At 49.6% G+C, this 19,995-nt stretch overlaps 1 protein-coding gene across 5 annotated transcripts; it reads left to right on the top strand.

The window, feature by feature from the left end:
• The first annotated feature begins 1,509 nt into the window (after positions 1-1,509).
• Positions 1,510-19,742, top strand: RMND5B (required for meiotic nuclear division 5 homolog B). Of its 5 annotated transcripts, none has more exons than XM_027076893.2 (10): positions 1,510-1,839; positions 3,024-3,263; positions 6,956-7,106; positions 15,106-15,527; positions 16,044-16,144; positions 16,327-16,493; positions 17,397-17,562; positions 18,755-18,857; positions 18,959-19,113; positions 19,200-19,742. In XM_027076893.2, exons 3-10 carry the CDS (start codon positions 6,968-6,970, stop codon positions 19,261-19,263), a joined length of 1,317 nt encoding a protein of 438 aa, XP_026932694.1. In that variant the 5' UTR covers positions 1,510-1,839; positions 3,024-3,263; positions 6,956-6,967; the 3' UTR covers positions 19,264-19,742. The 5 variants fall into 5 exon arrangements, with proteins under 5 accessions (XP_026932694.1, XP_026932693.1, XP_014921672.1 ...); XM_015066186.3 differs by lacking the exon at positions 3,024-3,263 and having other exon boundaries at positions 1,512-1,839; positions 15,106-15,251; positions 15,387-15,527; XM_027076896.2 differs by lacking the exons at positions 1,510-1,839; positions 3,024-3,263 and adding an exon at positions 13,758-13,957 and having other exon boundaries at positions 6,967-7,106; positions 15,106-15,251; positions 15,387-15,527.
• Positions 19,743-19,995: the final 253 nt, after the last annotated feature.

The following is a 19,995-nucleotide window of genomic DNA, read 5'->3' as shown; positions in this document are numbered from 1 at the left end:
CCCCCAGAGGAAGTGAGGAAGCCTGGGGCGTTAGGGAAGGTCTGCGAGGTCCTGCTGACTTGGAGGCGGCTTCAGCCCAGCCCGTGGCCCCAGGCAGGGTTCACCGAACTCTCCGCCCCCGCGGCCCCCAAGTTGGCCAGGACCACCCAGACTTAAGGTGCACAGACAAGGCTCTCCAGGATGCTCCGACGACGCTCCCGCGGGGGACTGTGGACTGCTCTCTTCCCTGTGTGTGTCATAAGGTTTTGGAGCTGCCTTTCCTCCTTCAGGAGTAGAGGATATTGGCTACCTCGGAGTATTTTTGAGCACTTACTGTGTCCCAAGAACGTGGTGTTGAGGATACAGCAGTGATGAGTCTAGAGTCCTTACTCCAAAGGACCTTTTATCCTAAAGGGTGTGTATGTGTTAGGGGCCGGAAGACAGAATAAACGAATAAACACACAAGACAATTTCAAGTCAAATGCTATAAAGAAAACACAACTGGATTGTGCAAATGCTATACAGAAAACAAGATTGCGCAAGAGCATTTGGGGGTGGGTGGAGGTGGGAAGGAGGCCTGGAGGGTTGGAGGGGAGGTTGCTCTGGAATGAGACTAGCCCCAAAAGGGAGCAGGAAATCACGGAAACAAGAGATAAGAGTCTTTTTTCTTGGGCTGTCTCTAGTCCAAATCCCTGAGGCCTGCGGAGGAAATGGGGAGTTTCTCTGCCCCTCCCCTGTGTAGGAAGGGGGTCTGGGGAGTATCGTGAATTCCGTCCTGGCCTAGGTCTCCTCTCCCTTCCTAACCCTTACCTTTCCTCCTTAGGGCCATTTTGCAACCCCCATCTGTCCCCCACCCCACTCCCCGCCCCTCAAGGGGGGGCGTTCTCAGAGGGCAGCCAGACAGGGGCTGGGACCCCCGCCACCAGCAGAATCCTTCTGTTGAATACCCAGTGGGTATATCAAGTACAGGCTTAGGGGACCAGCGAGGCTGGGCAGGAAAAAGAAAATTTAAACATCGCTTGATGTTTCATAAAGAGCACCAAGGAACCACATCAGGAAAGTTTAACCCCTGCACCCCTAACATGCACTATGCTGTTCGGTATTGTCCTCCCTTTGAAGGAAGGCGAAAGGCAAGGAGCCGGGGAGGCACAGTTGTTCCGGGATTGGGGCTTCCGAGAGCCGAGTTGGGCCGCTGGGACCCGGGTGGAGAAGTCGGGCCGACCAGGCACACGCAGCCCCGCCGAGGGGTAAGTGGTCGGCACGATTCCTTCCTGCCGACTGGGAGGGTCGCAGCTCTGCAGGCGGTTGCGGGCGCCCGGTGAAGCTCAGAGGCGACCGCCGGACGGGTGGAGGCGCGGCTTCCGGCGGCAAGGCACCTCCTGCGGGCGACTCCACTCTTGGAGTGCGGGAGGGGAAAGCCCGGCGCTCCGGCCCAAAGCCGGGCTCCAGGGACGGCCACCCCTCCGCGAGGCCGCGAGTGGGCGGGTCCAGCCCAGCCCAGCTACCGCCGAGACTTCCGGTTCCGATGACAGAGGCGCCGGAAGCCAGGGCTCCGGCTGTGGGAAGAGGTGAGAACCGGCTGGCTTCCGGGCGGTGAGGTGCGGGCCCAGGACAAGGACCGCCGGGCCGGCCAACGGGGGCGCGGGGGACGGGAGCTCCGCCGCGCTCCCAGGCTCTGGGCCTTCTCCGCAGCCCCTCAGGCGCCCGCCCCAGCCTGCCTGTGGGCTTGTTTTCTCCCCAGTCGTCGGCCCGGAGCAGCTGGAGTCCCACGGACTCACAGGACCCTGGAGGAGCCGCCTCTGCCAGGGGAGTCCCTCGAACTGAGAGGACTCGTTCTAGTGCGACCCGGCCGGGTCTGAGGTAACCCGAGGGGGCCAGACGGGGCTTTCAATCAGGGTCTTCTGAAGGATGAGTAGGAGTGTGCCAGTCATTTGCACGTTAATGCAGGCGAAATTCCTAGTAGGAGTTACAGTTTAGGAGTTGCAAATGGTGGGCTTTGTCCTCCAGTTTTGGCTGATGACGAAAGATTTGAAACTTCAACTAGGGATGTATAATGAAGAGAAGGAACGGGGTGATAAGATAGGGTGTCTGGAGTGGGGGTGGAGCAGAAGGGTCAACATTAGATACTGTGATGTAGGAGAGCACCTCTGAAGAGACGATGTTGACATTGGACCCTGACAAGGAGCCAGTCATGGGAAGATTTGGGGGAAGAGTGTATCAGGCAGAGGGAACAGCCAGTCACAGGCCCTGAGACAGAAATAAACTCATTGTAGTCAAGGACAGAAAGGAGGCTGGTATGGTTGGAGTATGGGCAGTGAAGGGGAGAGTGGTAGCTGAGCAAGGAGGGGTGGTTGGAAGTCAGCTCACATAGAGCCTTGTGGGCCATCAAAAGGAGGTGGGAGGCACCTGGCTGGCTCAGAGGAGCATGTGACTCTTGATCTCAGGGTGGTGAATTCGAGCTCCGTGTTGGGTGTAGAGATTACTAAAAGAAATAAATAAACTAAAAAAAAAAAAGGAGGGGATTTTATTCTGAGTACAGTAGGGATCTGTTGGGTTTTAAGCAGAGGACTGGTGGGCAGGGTGGAGACTGGATAGAAGCGAGGGGTGCAGAAGTGTTAAGAGTTGGGTCAATGGAAGCTGTCCAGTCCTAGGCATTTTTTTTTAATGTTTATTTTTTTTTTTATTTTTGAGAGAGAGAGCGAGTGAGCGGGGGAGGTGCAGAAAGAGGGGGTACAGAGGATCTGAAGCAGGCTCTGCGATGTCAGCACAGAGCGAGATGCGGGGCTCGAACCCACAAACTGTGAGATCATGACCTGAACCAAAGTCTGACGCTCAACCCCGGTGCCCCAAGCCTGTCCAGTTATGTGTCAAATGGCAAAGGGGACCTTTCTGTGTTTTGCATAAGCTTCCCTTCTTCCCTTTTGCCTCAGAAGGGGGCCCTTCTGTTTCAGGATGCTGAAGATTGACTGGGGACAAAACCCATGCATGCCTTAGTGGGGATTTTAATACTTTATTCATGTGTCTTCCTGTCCGCCCCCCTGCAGGTTCAAGCTCAGGTCCCCTAGCCCAACGGTTAGGAGATGGATGCGCCATTTAATCAGCAAGAATTCACTGAACAGCCACTGTGGACCAGGCCCTGGGCTGGGTGCTGAGGGGAGAAAGAGGACAAGATTGGCCTCCAGCCCTGAGCAGCTCACAGTCTAGTAGGAGACCTGTAAAGAGGCAGTTACTGTGCCACAGTGCTGAGGACTCAGAGGAGTGTGGAATGGGTGTCTTCCACAGAGGTTTGCGAACCAGAAGGAGACACCAGGGGGGATTTCGTTGAGGGCCTTGTGGGGAGCTGGTGATTAAACTGCTTCTTGCAGCCTCCATACAGAGGAGTGCACAGGGCACTCTGGACACAGGAGTAGCTTGTGCAAAGGAAGCGAATGTGTAACTACACACGGCTTGTGCGTCAAGCCAGGCAGTGTTGAGTCAAGGGGTGACAGGGTCTGATGTGTTGTTTGAAGGGATCGTCCTAGTGGATCGTTTCTGTACATGTGAGACCTTGGGGAGGAGGGCTGGAAATGGACATGAAATTCCACTGGATTCATCATGAAGCTTGTCAAAGACAAACTCACACTCATCCATCCTAGTGCCTGGTGAACATGACCGACTGTGGTTGAGGCAGAGTGGCTCACCGTGGACACACTGAATTAGCCTCCTGGGCTTCTGGGTAGAATACTTGCATGCAGTTCTGTTTTCCTGGCTTATTTATTTTATTTTAGATTTTACTGAGTTCATCAGACTCCTCACTTCGTTATACATTTAACTGGTTCAGGCAGGGCCTCTATCTCTTTTGTATTTATTTATGTATTCCCTTTTATCCCCTTTCCTTCCTTCTCCCCCCACCCTCCGCCCACAGGAAACCACCCTGCTATGTTTAGTGTAAATCCTTTTATTTGCCTGTGTCCTTGGTTGTACGCATAGATTTTTAAAAAAAAATTTTTTTAATGTTTATTTGTTTTTGAGAGAGACAGAGACAGAATGTGAGTGGGTTAGGGGCGGAGAGAGAGGGAGACACAATCTGAAGCAGGCTCCAGGCTCTGAGCTGTCAGCACAGAGCCTGACATGGGGCTCGAACTCACAAGCTGTGAGATCATGACCTGAGCCGAAGTCAGACGCTCAATGCTCAACCGACTCCGCCACCCAGGCGTCCCCATAGATTTTTAATTTACATAAATGGTATTCTGCCTAGAGTTCCTTGTTTCTTTTTTCCCCTTCAGGGCTGTGTCTTTGGGATTTTATTGATGATCCTGTGAGTATCTCTGAGGTGGCTTCTAAATGCTAACCAGGTTTCCATAGATGCATCTCCCATATTTTACTTCCTTGACTTATCAGCACCTCCCCCCTCCAATGCCTCTCATCGTGGCTCCTAGATTGTCTTCCACTTCCTGCCACAACACACAGTGCTGGGGTGAAAATCCTTGTACCCAACTCCTCCCTCAGCTTTTTGATACAATTTCGAGATGTTGACTTGGGCTTCCCTTAGATAATCCTGGCCTCGGTTGGTGTCCCACAGGGTTAGACTTGTTTGACCTCGGTGAGGTCCTGACCTTTCTTGAGCTATATTTGTTTTTGGTAGATTGTGATCCTAGTTGGTTCCCCAACTCTTGGCAAACATTCTTTTGTGGTGCCATCTTTCCTAGTTGATCATCTCACAGGCTGTGTGGTTGGTTTTCTGTTGCTTGGTGTCATTAATCATTGCTGTGCACTCATTCCAGCCACAGATACTGGCTGCTTTCCTCTCCTGGTGAGATGGCGGCCTGTTTAAGCTGGTTTAAGAGTGATGTGAAGTGCTTCAGAGAAGGGCTCTGGAGCCAGACTGCCTGGCTTCACTTACCAGGTCCTCCCCTTTCTTAGCTTCATGACCTTGGGCAAGTTATTTAATCTTCTGTCATCTGTAAAATGGATCTAATAACTAGACCTACTTCATGGTGTTTTGATAAGAATTAAATCCGGGGTGCCTGGGTGGCTCAATTGCTTAAGTGTCTGACCCTTGATTTTGGCTCAGGTTATGATCTCATGGTTGGTTGTGAGATTGAGCCCTGTGTCGGGTTCTGGCTAACAGTGCAGAGGCTGCTTAGGATTCTCTCTCTCTGCCCCTGCCCCACCCTCAAAATAAATAAATAAACATTAAAAAAAAAAACTAAATTAGTTAATGCACGCAAAGTCGTTAGAACAGTGCCTGGCACATGTTAAGCCCCTATGAAACATTATTAGTAGGAGTAATAATAATTATTACTATTTCAGACAGGAGTCCCTGGTATATTTTGCCCATATGGCTCATATTCAGTTGTAGGGTATTTGCCCAGGGGGCATGAGGAGGGAGGCATGACCTCTATACATCACAATTATGATTACAAATTCTAGTGTGATGACATCAGCCATAAGGATAGAGGGCAAAACCACATCTCTAGGCCCTGGTTGCCATTTCCCCATCACTCATCCCTTGTCTGCGAAGGAGGGGGCTACAGGCTGGGCCAAGATGATGAGGCCAGGGCTGGCACTGCCGGTGTGAATGGGGAGTCTCGTGAAACCGGGAGCATCCCGACGGTCCCCTCAGCCATGGGATTCTTGTGTGTTACTCTGGACCCTTCTTTGAGAGAATGGACAGCTGGCTAGATTTGAACATTCAAGAGAGCCCTTTCCTTTCAAATCCATTGGATGGAACGATAGGGAGGGAACTCTGTCACTGACATTTTGAGGACTATCCATGTGGTCAGCATCAAAAGCTGCTCTGGAATAGAGGGGAGTTGTGGGCCCAGGGTGGAAGGGACTGAGGAAGACACCTTGGTGGTGGTATAAGAAAAGTCAGCTTTCTTTTAATGGTATAATGAGAAGGGAGGGAAGAAGATGAGAGATGTTCTAGTCCAATGGGGGAGGCAGGCCCTCAAATACCCAGTTTACTTAAAAATCTCACATTATCTGGTGATCCAAACTGAAATTGAAGGGGGCCATGTGGGAGTTGAGGGAGCCGAGCAGCAGTAAGCTAGGGATGGCTGCTGGAGGAGGTGATCTCTGAGCTGCCTCAGAAAGGATGAGCCAGCTTCTCAAGCAGTGACGACTGAGGGCTAATAGCATGCCCGGGAGCAGAAGCAGCATGGAGCCTGGAGGGAGCAAGGGTTCAGGCTGGCTGGACACAGGCTGCCTGTCTGTGGGTGAGTAGCAAGGGCTGCTGAATATGCTTTGCTGAGGCAAAGCCCATCAGGCCCACGTGGTGGACAGTTGTTCTTTAGGCTGCATTTTCAGTTATCAGCCATTCGAGGACTGCCTTTGTGGCTTCTATCACTGTGGTATGTGGAAAACCAAGTCCACTAGCCAAAGAGAAGGCACTTATGATGAATATATAAAAATACATGAAATATGAAAATAGGCAGCATCTGTATGTATTTCTACTAGATAGTATTGTCTGCTGAAGGCTCTGGGAGTCCTGCTCTTTCTTCTGATTAAAAAGAGATGAACAAAGGGGCACCTGGGTGGCTCAGTCAGTTGAGTGGCTGACTTTGGCTTCAGGCCATGATCTTGCAGGCCGTGGGTTTGAGCCCCACGTCGGGGTCTATGCTGACAGCTCAGAGCCTGGAGCCTGTTGTGGATTCTGTGTGTGTGTGTGTCTCTCTCTCTCAAAAGTAAATAAACATTAAAAAAAAATTTAAAAGAAAAAAGAGATGAACAAGGATTATAGAATGAAAAGAGTTGAAAACAGTAATTTTGTCACCATGATTCAGAAAACCTGTCCTTATGCTTGCCTGGACCCCCCCCACAGGGCCCCCTGGCTGGAGTGATGGGCGCTGTGGACTCCTATTTGAAGCTGGGAATTTCTGAGCATTGATAAATGACATGGGTGTGGCGAGGGGGATCTGGGAGCCCTCCCTACCACGGCCCCCCCCCCCCAGCCCAGGTGGGGCCTGATGCAGCGGACCCCTTCCGCCCACAGGCAGAGGCCACCATGGAGCAGTGTGCGAGTGTGGAGAGAGAGGTGGACAAGGTCCTGCAGAAGTTTCTGACCTACGGCCAGCACTGTGAGCAGAGCCTGGAGGAGCTGCTACACTACGTGGGCCAGCTGCGGGCTGAGCTGGCCAATGCAGGTGGGTGTCCCCCGTGAGAGCCCCATGTCTGCCTCCGGGGGGAGCCTAGGAGACCCCAGGGGTGCTTGGTGACAGGTTTCTAGAAGGATGATGGTTTGTGGACGTCAGTACATGGATCCCTAGGCCTCCTTGAAGGATAATGGAAGTCATTCTGAGCTATTTCAAAAGTCCCAACAGAAGTTACTAATTTAGGGGTGCCTGGGTGGCTCAGTCAGTTAAGTGTCCAAATCTTGATTTCGGCTCAGGTCATGATCTCAGGGTCATGCGATCAGGCCATGTGTGGGGCTCCGTGCTGGGCGCAGAGCCTGCTTGATTCTCTCTGTCACTCTCTACCTCCCCCACTTGCTTTCTTCTTTCAAAAAAAAAGACATTTTGGGGTAGTTTCAAATTTACAGAAAAGTTCCAGGAATAGTATAAAGAACTCATATATACTCTTCATCCAAATTTACAAACTGTGGATATGATTGCCAGATTTGCTTTATCACTTCTCTTGCATACTCTTACTTTTTCACCATTTGAAAGTAAGTTGCAGATCTCAAACCACTTGGCCCCTAAACTTTCGGTGTGTATTTCCTAAGGTCAAGAGTATTCTTTTACATAAGTACAGTGTAATTATTAAAATCAATAAGTTAAATATTAATACAATGTGATGGCCTAATGAATTCAGCTCATACTTTGATTTTATCATTGTCCGATGGTTTTCATAAAACCTTTTAATTTTATTCCCCATTCCAGGATCATGCACTACATTGTTTCCCATGTCTAATCTTTGTTTTTTCTTTTTTAATTTTATGTTTTAATTTTATTAAATTTATTTATAAATTTATTTATACATTTATTAAAATTTATTAATTAAATTTTAATTTAATGTTATTTATTTTTGAGAGAGAGAGAGAGGGAGACAAAGCACAAGTGGGGGAGGGGCAGAGAGAGAGGGAGATATAGAATCCGAAGCAGGCTCCAGGCCCTGAGCTGTCAGCACAGAGCCCGACAGGGGGCTTGAACCCACAAACCATGCAATCCATGACCTGAGCCGAAGTTGGACACTTATCCGACTGAGCCACCCAGGCACCCCATAATCTTTGGTTTTTTAAACCTGGGACATTTCTTTTACTTGGTCTTTGTCTTTCAGGACATTTGACATTTTTGAAGAATTAAGGGTAGGGGCACCTTGATGGCTCAGTCAGTTAAGTTGTCTGTCCGACTTCGGCTCAGGTCATGATCTCGTGGTTCGTGGGTTCAAGCCCCCCAACGGGCTCTGTACTGATAGCTCAGAGACTGGTGCTTGCTTCAGATTCTGTGTCTCCCTCTCTCTCTGCCCCTGCCGTGCTCTTGCTCTGTTTCTCTCTGTCTCTCAAAAATACTAAATGTTATAAAAATTTTTTTGAAACACTAAGGCTAATGGTCTTGCAGAATATCTCTTGGTTTGGACTTGTCTGCTGTTTCCTCCTCAGTCAGATTTTACATCTTGGGTAGCAGTACTTTAGAAGCAGCATGGTTCTCAGTGCATCTTATCAGGAGGTACAAGGTGTCAGCTTGTTCCATGATTGGTGATGTGAACTTTGATTACTTGGTTAAGAAGGGTCCACCAGGTTCCCTCCCTCCCCTTACCCCCCTCTCCCTGTAAGGGTAATATTTCTCACCAGTTAATTAGTAAGAAATTTGAGGAGAGATGCTTTGAGTCTGTGTAAATGTCCTGAGCGTTATCATATGTCAGCCCACTAACTTTAGTGTCCATTGAAGTTTCTTGCCTTTAATTAGTTATTACAAAGCTGGTTGCAACATGGGTGACTTTTTCTGCTCTGTCGTTCCTTACATACATTTGAGTCTTGAACAACACAGATTTGAACTGTGAGGGTCCACTTACATGCAGATTTGTTTTTCCATAAATACAGTACAGTACTATAAATATATTTCTTATTCTGTATGATTTTCTCAATGACATTTTCTTTTTCCTAGCTTTATTGTAAAAATACAGTACATAATACCTGACATACAAAATATGTGTCAATTGACTGTTTATGTTATTGGTAAGGCTTCCAGTTAACAGTAAGCTATTTGTAGTTAAGTTTTTGGGGAATCAAAAGTTAGGGCTGCCTGGCTGGTTCAGGGGATAGAGCATGCGACTGTTGATCTTGGAGTCATGACTTTGAGCCCCACATTGGGCACAGAGATTAATTAAAAATTTTTTTAAAAAATGGGCTAAATGGGCAAGGGGCATTAAGGAGGACACTTGTTGGAATGAGCACTTGGTGTTATATGTAAGTGGTGAATCACTAAATTCTATTCCTGGGGGGAAAAAAAAGAGATGGGTCACCTGGGTGCCTCAGTTGGTTGAGTGTCCGACTTCTGCTTGGGTCATGCTCTTGTGATTTGTAAGTTTGAGCCCCACATTGGGCTGGCTGCTATCAGTCCAGAGCCCACTTCAGATCCTCTGTCCCCCTCTGTCTGCCCACCCCCCACCTCAAAAATAAACACTAAGAAAAAGAAAAACTAAAAAAAAAAAAAAAAAAAAAGCTAAAGCTATAAACCTTCAAATAAACTTTTTAAAAGGGGGGTGGGTGCCTGGGTGGCTCAGTCAGTTAAGCATCTGATTCTTGATCTTGGCTCAGGTCATGATCTCACAGTTTGTGAGTTTGAGCCCCACATTTGGCTCTGCGCTTATGGTGAGGAGCCTGCTTGGGATTCTCTCTCTCTCTCTCTCTCTCTCTCTCTCTCTCTCTCCCCCCCCCCCCAACCCCCTCTGTTTCCTCCTCCTCCTCCTCCCCTGTCTCCCACTTGTGCACTCTGTCTCTCTAAAATACAAAATTAAATGGGGCTCCTGGGTGGCTCAGTCAGTTGAGCGTCCAACTTCGGCTCAGGGCATGATCTTGCGGTCCATGAGTTCAAGCCCTTCATCAGGCTCTGTGCTGACAGCTTAGAGCCTGGGGCCTGATTCAGATTCTGTGTCTCCCTCTCTCTCTGCCCCTCCCCTGCTTGTGCTCTTTCTCTGTCTCAAAAATAAACATTAAAAACATTTTTTTTAATAAAAAATTAAAAACAAATATTATACACAGATTTTTGACTGCATGGGGTCAGCGCCTTTAAGTCCTGTGTTGCTCAAGAGTCCACAGTATTCATTGGCATTCAGCTTTCCTTTTTCCCTTACTTACTTACTTACTTACTTACTTACTTATTTATTTATTTATTTATTTATTATTAGCTCACACCTCATAGATTCTTATTTTATTCGATGGGCTATAATCCATTACTGTTACTATTTATTTTGATGCTTAAATTGTCTTAGATTTGACCAGAGGTCACCCAATTCCTATGTCCTTTTTTTTTAATTGAGCTGTAATTTAAGTTTCATTCTTTTTTTTTTTTTTTTAAATATTTTTTGTTTATTTTTTGAGAGAGAGACAGAGTGTGAACAGGGAGGAGCAGAGAGAGAAGGAGACACAGAATTCGAAGCAGGCTCCAGGCTCTGAGGTGTCAGCACAGAGCCTGACATGGGGCTCGAACTCACAAAACATGACATGACCTGAGCCAAAGTCAGACGCTTAACTGAGCCACTCAGGTGCCCCTTAAGTTTCATTCTTTTAAAGTGTGCAATTCAGTGGTTGTTAGTGTATTTACACGGCTGTACCATCACTACCACTATCTAATTTCAGAATTTTCATCACCCCAAAAACGAATCCTACCCACCAACAATCACTCCATTTCTCCCCTTCTTTCACATCCTGCAGCCACTTACCTACTTTGTCTCCACGGATTACCTATCCAAGATACTTCGTACAAATGCATTCCTACAGTATGTGGCCTTTATGTCTGGCTTCTTTCACTTAGCATAATGTTTTCAAGGCTCAGACATGTTACAGTATTAATCAGTACTTGCATTTTTTTTTCTATGCTGGGTCATGTGGCAACTCTCTGTTAACTTTTTGAGGAACTGGCAGACTGTTTTCCAAAAGTAGCTGCAACATTTTGCCTTCCCACCAGCAATGTATGTGGGTTCCAATTTCCTCCTATCTTCATCAATACTTGTCTTTACCTGTTTTTTTGATTATGGCCATCCTAGTGAGTATGAAGTGATATCTTACTGTGGTTTTGCTTTGCATTTCCCTACTGACTCATGATGCTGAGCATCTTTTCATGCGCTTCTTGAACATTTATCTTCATTAGAGAAATGTCTACTTAATTGTTTCCCATTTTTAAATTGGCTCTCTTTATTGTTGAGTTGTACAAGTTCTTTATATATTCTTAAAACAATTTTTTTTATGTTTTTATTTTATTTTTGAGAGAGACAGAGTGTGAGTGGGGGGAGGGGCAGAGACAGAAGCAGACACAGAATCCGAAGCAGGCTCCAGGCTCTGAGCTGTCAGTAGAGAGCCCGATGTGGGGCTCGAACTCACAAATGGTGAGCCGAAGTCGGACACCCAACTGACTGAGCCATCCAGGCGCCCCTATATGTTAATAGTAGACTCTTAGTGGATATATGTGCGTGTATACACACACACACACACACACACACACACACACACACACATATATTTAAGTTTATTCATTTATTTTGAGAGAGAGTGGGGGAGAGGGGCAGAGAGAAAGGGGGAGAGAGAATCCCAAGCAGGCCCCACACAGTCATTGCAGAGCCCAACACAGGGCTCAATCTCATGAACCATGAAATCATGACCTGAGCCTAAATCGAGAGTCTAAAGCTTAACTGACTGAGGGGTGCTTGGGTGGCTCAGTTGGTTGAGCGCCCAGCTTCAGCTCAGGTCATGATCTTGTGGTTAACGAGTTCGAGCCCCACGTTGGGCTCTGTACTGACAGCTCAGAGCCTGGAGCCTGCTTTGGATTCTGTGTCTCCCTCTCTCTCTGCACACCGCCTTCCGCCCCCCCCCCCCCCCCAATTGCACTCTGTCTCTGTCTCTCTCAAAAATAAACATAAAAAAAATTTAAAGCTTAACTGACTGAGCCACCCAGGCACTTGTCATGTCTTTTCACTTTTTTGATAGTATCCTTTGAAGCATAAATTTTTTTTTTATGTTTATTTACTTTTGACAGAGACAGAGACAGAGGGGGAGGGGCAGAGAGAGAGGGAGGCAAAATACAAAGCAGGCTCCAGGCTCTGAGCTGTCAGCACAGAGCCCAATGCAGGGCTCGAACCCATGAACTGTGAGGTCATGACCTGAGCCAAAGTCAGACACTTAACTGACTGAGCCACCCAGGTGCCTTGAAGCATAAAATAAAAAAAAAAAAAAATTTTTTAATGTTTTTATTTATTTTTGACAGAGAGAGACAGAGCATGAGTAGGGGAGGGGCAGAGAGAGAGGGAGACAGAATCTGAAGCAGGCTCCAGGCTCTGAGCTGTCAGCACAGAGCCTGACTCGGGGCTAGAACTCCTGAACCATGAGATCATGACCTGAGCTGAAGTCTGATGCTTTACCGACTAAGCCACCCAGGCACCCCCGAAGCATAAAATTTTTAATATTGACAAAGTCTAGTTTATTTTTTCTTGGGCTACACAATAAGATAGTTCCTGGAATCAGTAATTTCTTTCTACAAGGAGACTGGTTCTTTTGGTGGAAAATGGTAGTTGGAAAGCAAGATCTGGGTTGTTACTGAGGGGTTGTATCTGTTTTTTTAGCAGACAGATCTTTGTATGTTGCAGGCCATGGGTTTGTGCGGATACCTCTGATTTCAATCCAATATCCAGGGTTCTTCCTAGGCTTCCCCCATCCATAGCCAAATCTCTTTTCTGCATCCGTGAGAAGCCTGACTCTGAACAACATCAATAAATTTCTCATCTGCTTGATTTCTGTGGTACATAGAAAGTATTTTCAGAATTGCTACACTAGTAGCACTGAGAAAAACAAATGTATAGAGTTTGTTTTCTTTTTATCTTTTTTTTTTTTTTTTTTTTTTTTTTAAAGAAAGCATGCACATGGAAAAAGACTAAGGTCAGAAAAGCTTACAGTGAAAAGTGAGTCTCCCTTTCACCCTTGATTCCCAGTGTCTGTGTGCTTCTCTCCTAAGTCAAGCCCTGTCCCTGGTTTCTCAGGTGCCCTTCTAGACAGCATCTGGGTGCCCATATAGGTGGCATGTGTGTCTATTCCCCCTCTTTTTTTTTTTTTTTTCCAAACGCAAAAAGTGTAGAATAAAGTACATGCTTTCCTGTACCTTGCTTTCCTAGTTTGTCTTGGGGAATGTTCTGTATTAGTACATAGAATTCTGCCTCATCCTTGTACCTTTTGGCTTCCCATTCCATCATATGGTTGTGCCATGCTATAACAAATGCCCTTGACTTTGATGGCATGTTAACTGTGTGCAGTAGAATGGTTTCCTTCTGTGGGTCTGAAACTCTTGTACATTGTGCTGTTGGTTAACAGATGGTGATGGCTGCCGTAGCGTCTTTACACGGAGACTGTGTTTTCTCAGATGGGGATTTGTCAGGGCTCGTAGTTGTCCGTGGGTCCTTGGGCAGGGAAGATTTGGGGATTTCAGGTTAAAAGGCTTTGGTTTCGGGGCACCTTGCTGGCTCAGTTGGTAGAGCATGTGACTCTCGATCTTGGGATCGTGAGTTCAAGCCCCACGTTGGGCCTAGAGCTTACTTTAAAAAAAACACAAAAAGGGTTTGGTTTCCTGAAAGCTGTTGCTTTGTCCTAACAGGAATGTGGCCAGGGAATGTGCAGAGTGTGGCCCTCTGTGACCTGAATGGAGCAGAATATGAGAGATGAGTGGCAAGCTGGGGTTGGGGCAGGTGGCACTGATGTCAGAGTGGAATGCAGTCCTGCCCCATCTCCCCAGCATAGGAGGGTGGCCCATCCACTGCCTCCTGTCTGTATTTGTCAGGATACATTCAGTTACAGGTGACAACCCTGGGGGTGCTGGGGTGGCTCAGTGGGTTGAGGGTCCGACTCTTGACTTTGGCTCAGGTCATGATCTCACGGTTTGTGAGTTTGAGCTACTCATCGGGCAGTGTGGAGCTTGCTTGGGATTTCATCCCCTCTCTCTCTGTCCCTCCCCTGCTCACACACACACTGTCTCTCTCAAAAACAAACAGAAACCAAAAACAAGTGACAGAAACTCAGCTCAGACCAGCTTAAACCAACAGGCGGGGGTCGGGAAGACTGGATTTATGGACTTGGGTCACTGAAATGTCCAGGCTCAGCTGCGTCCAGGTGCTCACGTGATCCGCTCAGTGTATGCTGGCTTCATACTCGGAGCACTGCTCCTCTGAGGTAGTCACAGTGCTCCAGAAGCTCCAGTTCCCATCGTGATTGTTCAGCATCTTAGCAGAATGCATCTCTCTTCCAGGGCATCTGGTCTTGGAGTTGAGACACTCCCTGACCTTCTTGGGTCATGTTTCTTTCCCTGACCCAAGGTGCTGCTGCCTAAAGAAGGCGCATCGATGCTGGGCTGGAGGAGGGGTCTGAAAACCATTGCAGGCCTGGGGGCGTGAGCCAGAAATATCCTTGAGCTTCCCTGGCAGTATCCTCTGGGTTGATAAAAGGCACGAACACAGGGATAGTGCCTTGTTGTTCAAAGCTTTCTCACATGTGGTATCTTACACAAGACCATAAAGAGCCCTCAGGTGTGGTGGTGGTTTTACATCTGTCATTGCTGTTGCCTGGCAAGCTCCTGCCTCAGCTTCCTCAGCTACAGGACGGGATATTCATAGTGCCCACTGCAGAGCACGGTGGTGAGGATTAAATGAGCTAAAATTAAGGGCTTACCCACAGGAAGTCCCAAATCATCTACATTTCACAGCAGCGTACAGGGCCGGCATTGTCACACCATTTTACAGGTGAGGAAATGAACCGAGAGATGAACCCACTTGGCCCACTTGACCAGCTCCAAGGCATGCAGTTACAAAGTGGCAGGACGTGGGACAGAAGCTGAGATCTTTACTCGGGAGTTCAGGGCTTCCTCCCGGGCCTCCAGGCTGGTGTTTAGAGGAAGCAGGGACAAGGTGTGCTCCTCTGTGTCCTGCCTCACTGCCGGTATTTCCCTGCAGCCCTCCAGGGGACTCCTCTCTCTGCCACCCTCTCCCTGGTGATGTCCCAGTGCTGCCGGAAGATCAAAGACACCGTGCAGAAACTGGCTTCGGACCACAAGGACATTCACAGCAGCGTCTCTCGAGTGGGCAAAGCCATCGACAGGGTGAGCCTGCGGGCATCCCTGGGCTGGGGGTGGGGATGCCCTGGAGCTAGTGTGTCGGGCTCGGTGGGAGGTGGGAAAGTGAGCGTGAGCAGCACGGATGCTGAGTCACCGAGCCCTGTCTCTTGTCCTCGTCAGAACTTTGACTCTGAGATCTGTGGTGTCGTCTCCGACGCAGTGTGGGACTCACGGGAGAAGCAGCAGCAGATCCTACAGATGGCCATCGTGGAGCACCTGTACCAGCAGGGCATGCTCAGTGTTGCCGAGGAGCTGTGCCAGGTAACGGCCTGGCCCGGACGGTGCTGGCACCTGCCCGTTCTGCTCCCGCTTGATAGTTGTCTTTATGTCAGGTTCCTGTTATTCTTTACAGAAGTTCGTTTTAGAAAGGAAATCATTTCCCCTGCCTAAATAGAAGGTAGCTCTAAACATGTATATGATGGAAAGTGAAGTCATGAAGTCAGAACTTCTAGCTAGAGCTGGTTGCCTGCCAGGGTTCTGAGTTGAGGCCCAATAGCCCTTTCTTAAATAGACAGGTTAGTGAAACGACAAAGTAGCACTTGTTAGGTGTTAAAAACACACAAACAGTAAAAGTAAAGGATGCTTTCCCTAATGTAATCAAGAGGACTGAAGAGGAACAATGCTCTCACCATGCTATTCCACGCAGGTCTCAGACCCTGGGGCTGGGGCGGGTGTGTAGTCTGCGCCCTGGGAGGCCAGCATGTAACGCTCAGCCTTATAGAACTGAAATGTTCTGAACTGAATGTCCAGCGATGGGACTGCGCTCTCCCCCCACAGGAATCCACCCTGAATGTGGACTTGGACTTTAAGCAACCCTTCCTGGAGCTGAATCGAATCCTGGAAGCTCTGCACGAACAAGACCTAGGGCCGGCGTTGGAGTAAGTTAGTCCTTAGATGGGCCAGAGGGGCACAGGGCATGTCTGTGGTCTCCCGTGTCACCCAGTGTACTTGACATGACTCCAGCCCTGTGTCATGGGCCTCACTTAGGCTTTTGAAGCCCACCTCAGTCCCAGCTCTCCCAGGACCCCTCTCGTACCCCACCGGCTCCCTTTTTTCCCAGGTGGGCCATCTCCCACAGGCAGCGCCTGCTCGAGCTCAACAGTTCCCTGGAGTTCAAGCTGCACCGACTGCACTTCATCCGGCTCCTGGCGAGCGGCCCCGAGAAGCAGCTAGAGGCCCTCAGCTATGCCCGGCACTTTCAGCCATTTGCACGGCTGCACCAACGAGGTACGTGCTCAGGGTGCCAGGGGGGTGCTGCTGGACCCCGGCAGGTGTCAGCATGGGTCAGGCTGTTGGGCTGCTGGTCCCTGCCCCACCTGAGGGGCTGCATGTAACCAGGATGCCATTCCCCAGCGTGAGAACTCTGACCGCTCCCTCACTGTCTCAGAGGTGAACTCCGAACTCAAGGCTTTTCCTCTGCATCTGCCTCTGCCATCATCTCAGACCACTCTGGTCCCTGACACCTGCTCTGTGCCACACCCACACTCAGCAGGGCGGGTCTGTGTGTGCCCGGGACACGCACGCCCTCATGCTGCCTGGCCTCAATACAGGCCTTCCACCTAGGAGAATCCCACTCCTTCCCGGCACGTCCTCCACGGCTTTCTTCATGAACCTTCTGTCACACCAGCGTTTCCACACCTTAGTCATTTGAGCCTCACTTTCCAGATGTTCCCTGCTAGTAACCATCCCTACCATTGGTCCCTTTTTTCTTTAGCTCTGTTTCTATCTACTTATCACCTCACATTTTATTTGTGAAATTATGAAAACCAGGCACTGTTAATAAATCTAGATACCACCTGGAAGTTTTTTTAACAGGGAGAGTAGCTAGTGTTGGGGTAAGAGAAACATGAGGGAGACTCCCTCTTCATTGTGCACTTGAAAGGATGGGCAGCGAAGTCACACTCTCCTGATTGCCTTGCGAGGATGCTTCTTTGCCCCACACATGAAGAGGCTCCGCCTCCACATGGGACTTTAGGGAAAACTGGTTTTGCCCGAGGGCATCTCATCGCCCCCTCAGCCTGTTCAGGGCCCTGGGCACTGCGGGGCTCAGTCTGCTCTCCAGCCCGTGCACCCAGATCTGTGCCCTGCTCCCCAGCCCGTGCACCAACCTGTGCCCTGCTCACCTTGTAGAAATCCAGGTGATGATGGGCAGTCTGGTGTACCTGCGGCTGGGCTTGGAGAAGTCGCCCTACTGCCACCTTCTGGACAACAGCCACTGGGCAGAGATCTGCGAGACCTTTACCCGGGATGCCTGTTCCCTGCTGGGGCTCTCGGTGGAGTCACCCCTCAGCGTCAGGTACAGGCAGCCCTGTGGGGGCAGCGCCAGCGGGAGGGTTTCCAGGGAAACAGTTTGCCGAGGCCAGTCATGTGCCAGGGATGGTGCTTGGTTCTCTCAAACCTAAACTGGCTCTTTCAGTCATTCCTCCAGGTAGGAGTTACCTGTTCTTACAGGTGGAGAAGCTGAGATCAGGAAGAGTTGTGGCCTGATGTCACTGCAAGGTCAGGGGCAGGGTCAACGTTCCCCTTCTGTAAGGTCTTTGGAATGAGGTCTCTGTCTTGCCTGCACCTCACCCCTGAATTATCACAAGACCCCCTGCAGCCTGTCCTCTCAACCTCATATCTCAAACCACGTCCCTTCAGGGAGATTTCAAAGTGGCTGAGTAACATGTATTGAGACTTTTCCCTTGGAAGACTCCTTTACAGTAATGTTCTCATGACTCCCCAAGGTCGTGAGTTGCAGGTGGATATCCTCATTTTACAGATGAGAAAACACACAGGCTCGACGCACAAATGAACTTGCTCAGGGCGTCACAGACCCCAGAACCCCAGACTGTACCACAACGGATAGCTTCATGGTGCCATTTTATTTAGACTGGTTGTGGAGTCTCCTACCCCTCCCCTCCCCTCCCCAGGGGGAAGGATTCACGTTATAGAACAGTGTTTCCCAGCAGGGACACCAGTGGCACTTCAGGATGGTTCTGTAGTGCACGATTTCCCTGAGCATCATAGGTATTTAGCACCCGAGGCGCCAGCCAGTCGACTCCCCACCCCTGCCTGAGTCACTGTGAGATCTGAGTCTTCCCCCCGTTTCCAAGTGATGACAACCATGTAGACAACCAGTCAGAGGTGCATTATGACAACAGAGCAGGGGAGACAGGCAGGCTGGGGCCCCTGCAAACCGATCACTGTCCCTAACACAGCAATGACATTCCAGTAGTTGGACGAGCAGGGATCTGCCCCCTAGATCTTCCTTTTGTCTCTCCCATAGGTTCGCAAACTCAGGGGTGCGTTAGAATGATCCTAGAGTTGGACACACATTAACCACACGTGGCACTTTATGAGCGACCGGCGCGATTTTCAAGGACCAATCTGACCATGTGCCACTTTAGAACCCTGTCCCAGGACACAAGCCAACAACAGTGTGCTGGTGCCTTTGTCCGCTGGGTCCTTGGTCTGGGCCACTGCAGCCCCTGCTCTTTGTTCCGCAGCTTTGCCTCTGGCTGTGTGGCGCTGCCGGTGCTGATGAACATCAAGGCTGTGATTGAGCAGCGGCAGTGCACGGGGGTCTGGAGTCACAAGGATGAGTTACCGGTGAGGCCTGGCGGGGGGGAGGTGTGGGCTGGCGGCAGCACCAGGAAGGGCAGCCGTGGCCAGAAGTGGGGCTCACCCCTCCGTGGTGCCCCCACCCCCAGATCGAGATCGAACTGGGCATGAAGTGCTGGTACCACTCGGTGTTTGCCTGCCCCATCCTACGGCAGCAGACGTCAGATTCCAACCCTCCCATCAAGCTCATCTGCGGCCACGTGATCTCTCGAGATGCGCTCAACAAGCTCATTAACGGTGGAAAGTAAGTTCCCCGGGTTCTACTCCACCTCCGTTTCGCTCTCCTGCTGGCCAGCCCCTGAGACACTCTTTGTTCTCCTCCCTTTGCAGGCTCAAGTGTCCCTACTGTCCCATGGAGCAGAACCCAGCTGACGGGAAACGCATCATATTCTGATACCCGCCTGGGAGGAACTTTGCAAAAGGGGCTTTTCACTCTTGAGCCTTGGTCTTGTCTACGCGGGGGTAGCTGCTGTCTGTGGATTGTGGTTCACTTCAGCGCAAATGGCCGAGTGCCACTCCAGGCAGAGGCCAAGAAGGGAGATGAACCAGTTTGTGCCAGGCAGCTGGCTCCTTGGCCATGAGGGTAGGCAGACACTGGCCTCTGCACTCCTGCCGTTTCCCTATCTGTATCTGCCACTGACTTAGTCACAACCAACAGAGAGGCAGAGGACTTGGCAGGCAACACGGACATCTTCCCAGTCCTGGCATCCTGCCCTCAGCCGGGTCGCTGATGGCTACACCCATGCTGTATCTGCTGCTCCAGTGGTACAGCCTCACAACTGTATGTATCCACTTCCCACTGTAAATAGTCAGGTTTGAACTGAATGCCGTGGTTTTATAACTGAGCAAATATATTCACAGGCCTTCTCCTTACTTCACCGACAAGGAATCACTGCACGCCCAATGTACCCAGAGAGAACCCACTTTGCATCCCTGACTGGGTGAAAGGGCCCGGTGATGTCAGACCCCAGGCAAGATGTTTTTACACAAACATGTATAAAGTCTTTTCCTCTCCTTACTAGGAAGCAGTGCGAGGGGAGTTAGGAAGACAAACTGAGTTGACTTTCGGGGCTCACAGCTTGTAAAGGAGAGAGCTCAGAATTTAAACCAGATCCGACCCCTCAGT

Source organism: Acinonyx jubatus, chromosome A1 (assembly GCF_027475565.1).
Source record: "Acinonyx jubatus isolate Ajub_Pintada_27869175 chromosome A1, VMU_Ajub_asm_v1.0, whole genome shotgun sequence".
Classification (NCBI taxonomy): Eukaryota; Metazoa; Chordata; class Mammalia; order Carnivora; family Felidae; genus Acinonyx; species Acinonyx jubatus.
This window is presented reverse-complemented; position numbering and strand designations above follow the sequence as displayed.

Excerpts from the sequence above, each read along its gene's own strand:
- RMND5B (XM_027076892.2), top strand. The coding sequence starts at position 6,968 with ATGGAGCAGTGTGCGAGTGTGGAGAGAGAGGTGGACAAGGTCCTGCAG. Across the intron at positions 16,145-16,326 it reads GACCTAGGGCCGGCGTTGGA|GTGGGCCATCTCCCACAGGC; the intron begins GTAAGTTAGTCC and ends CTTTTTTCCCAG. Across the intron at positions 19,114-19,199 it reads AAGCTCATTAACGGTGGAAA|GCTCAAGTGTCCCTACTGTC; the intron begins GTAAGTTCCCCG and ends CTCCCTTTGCAG.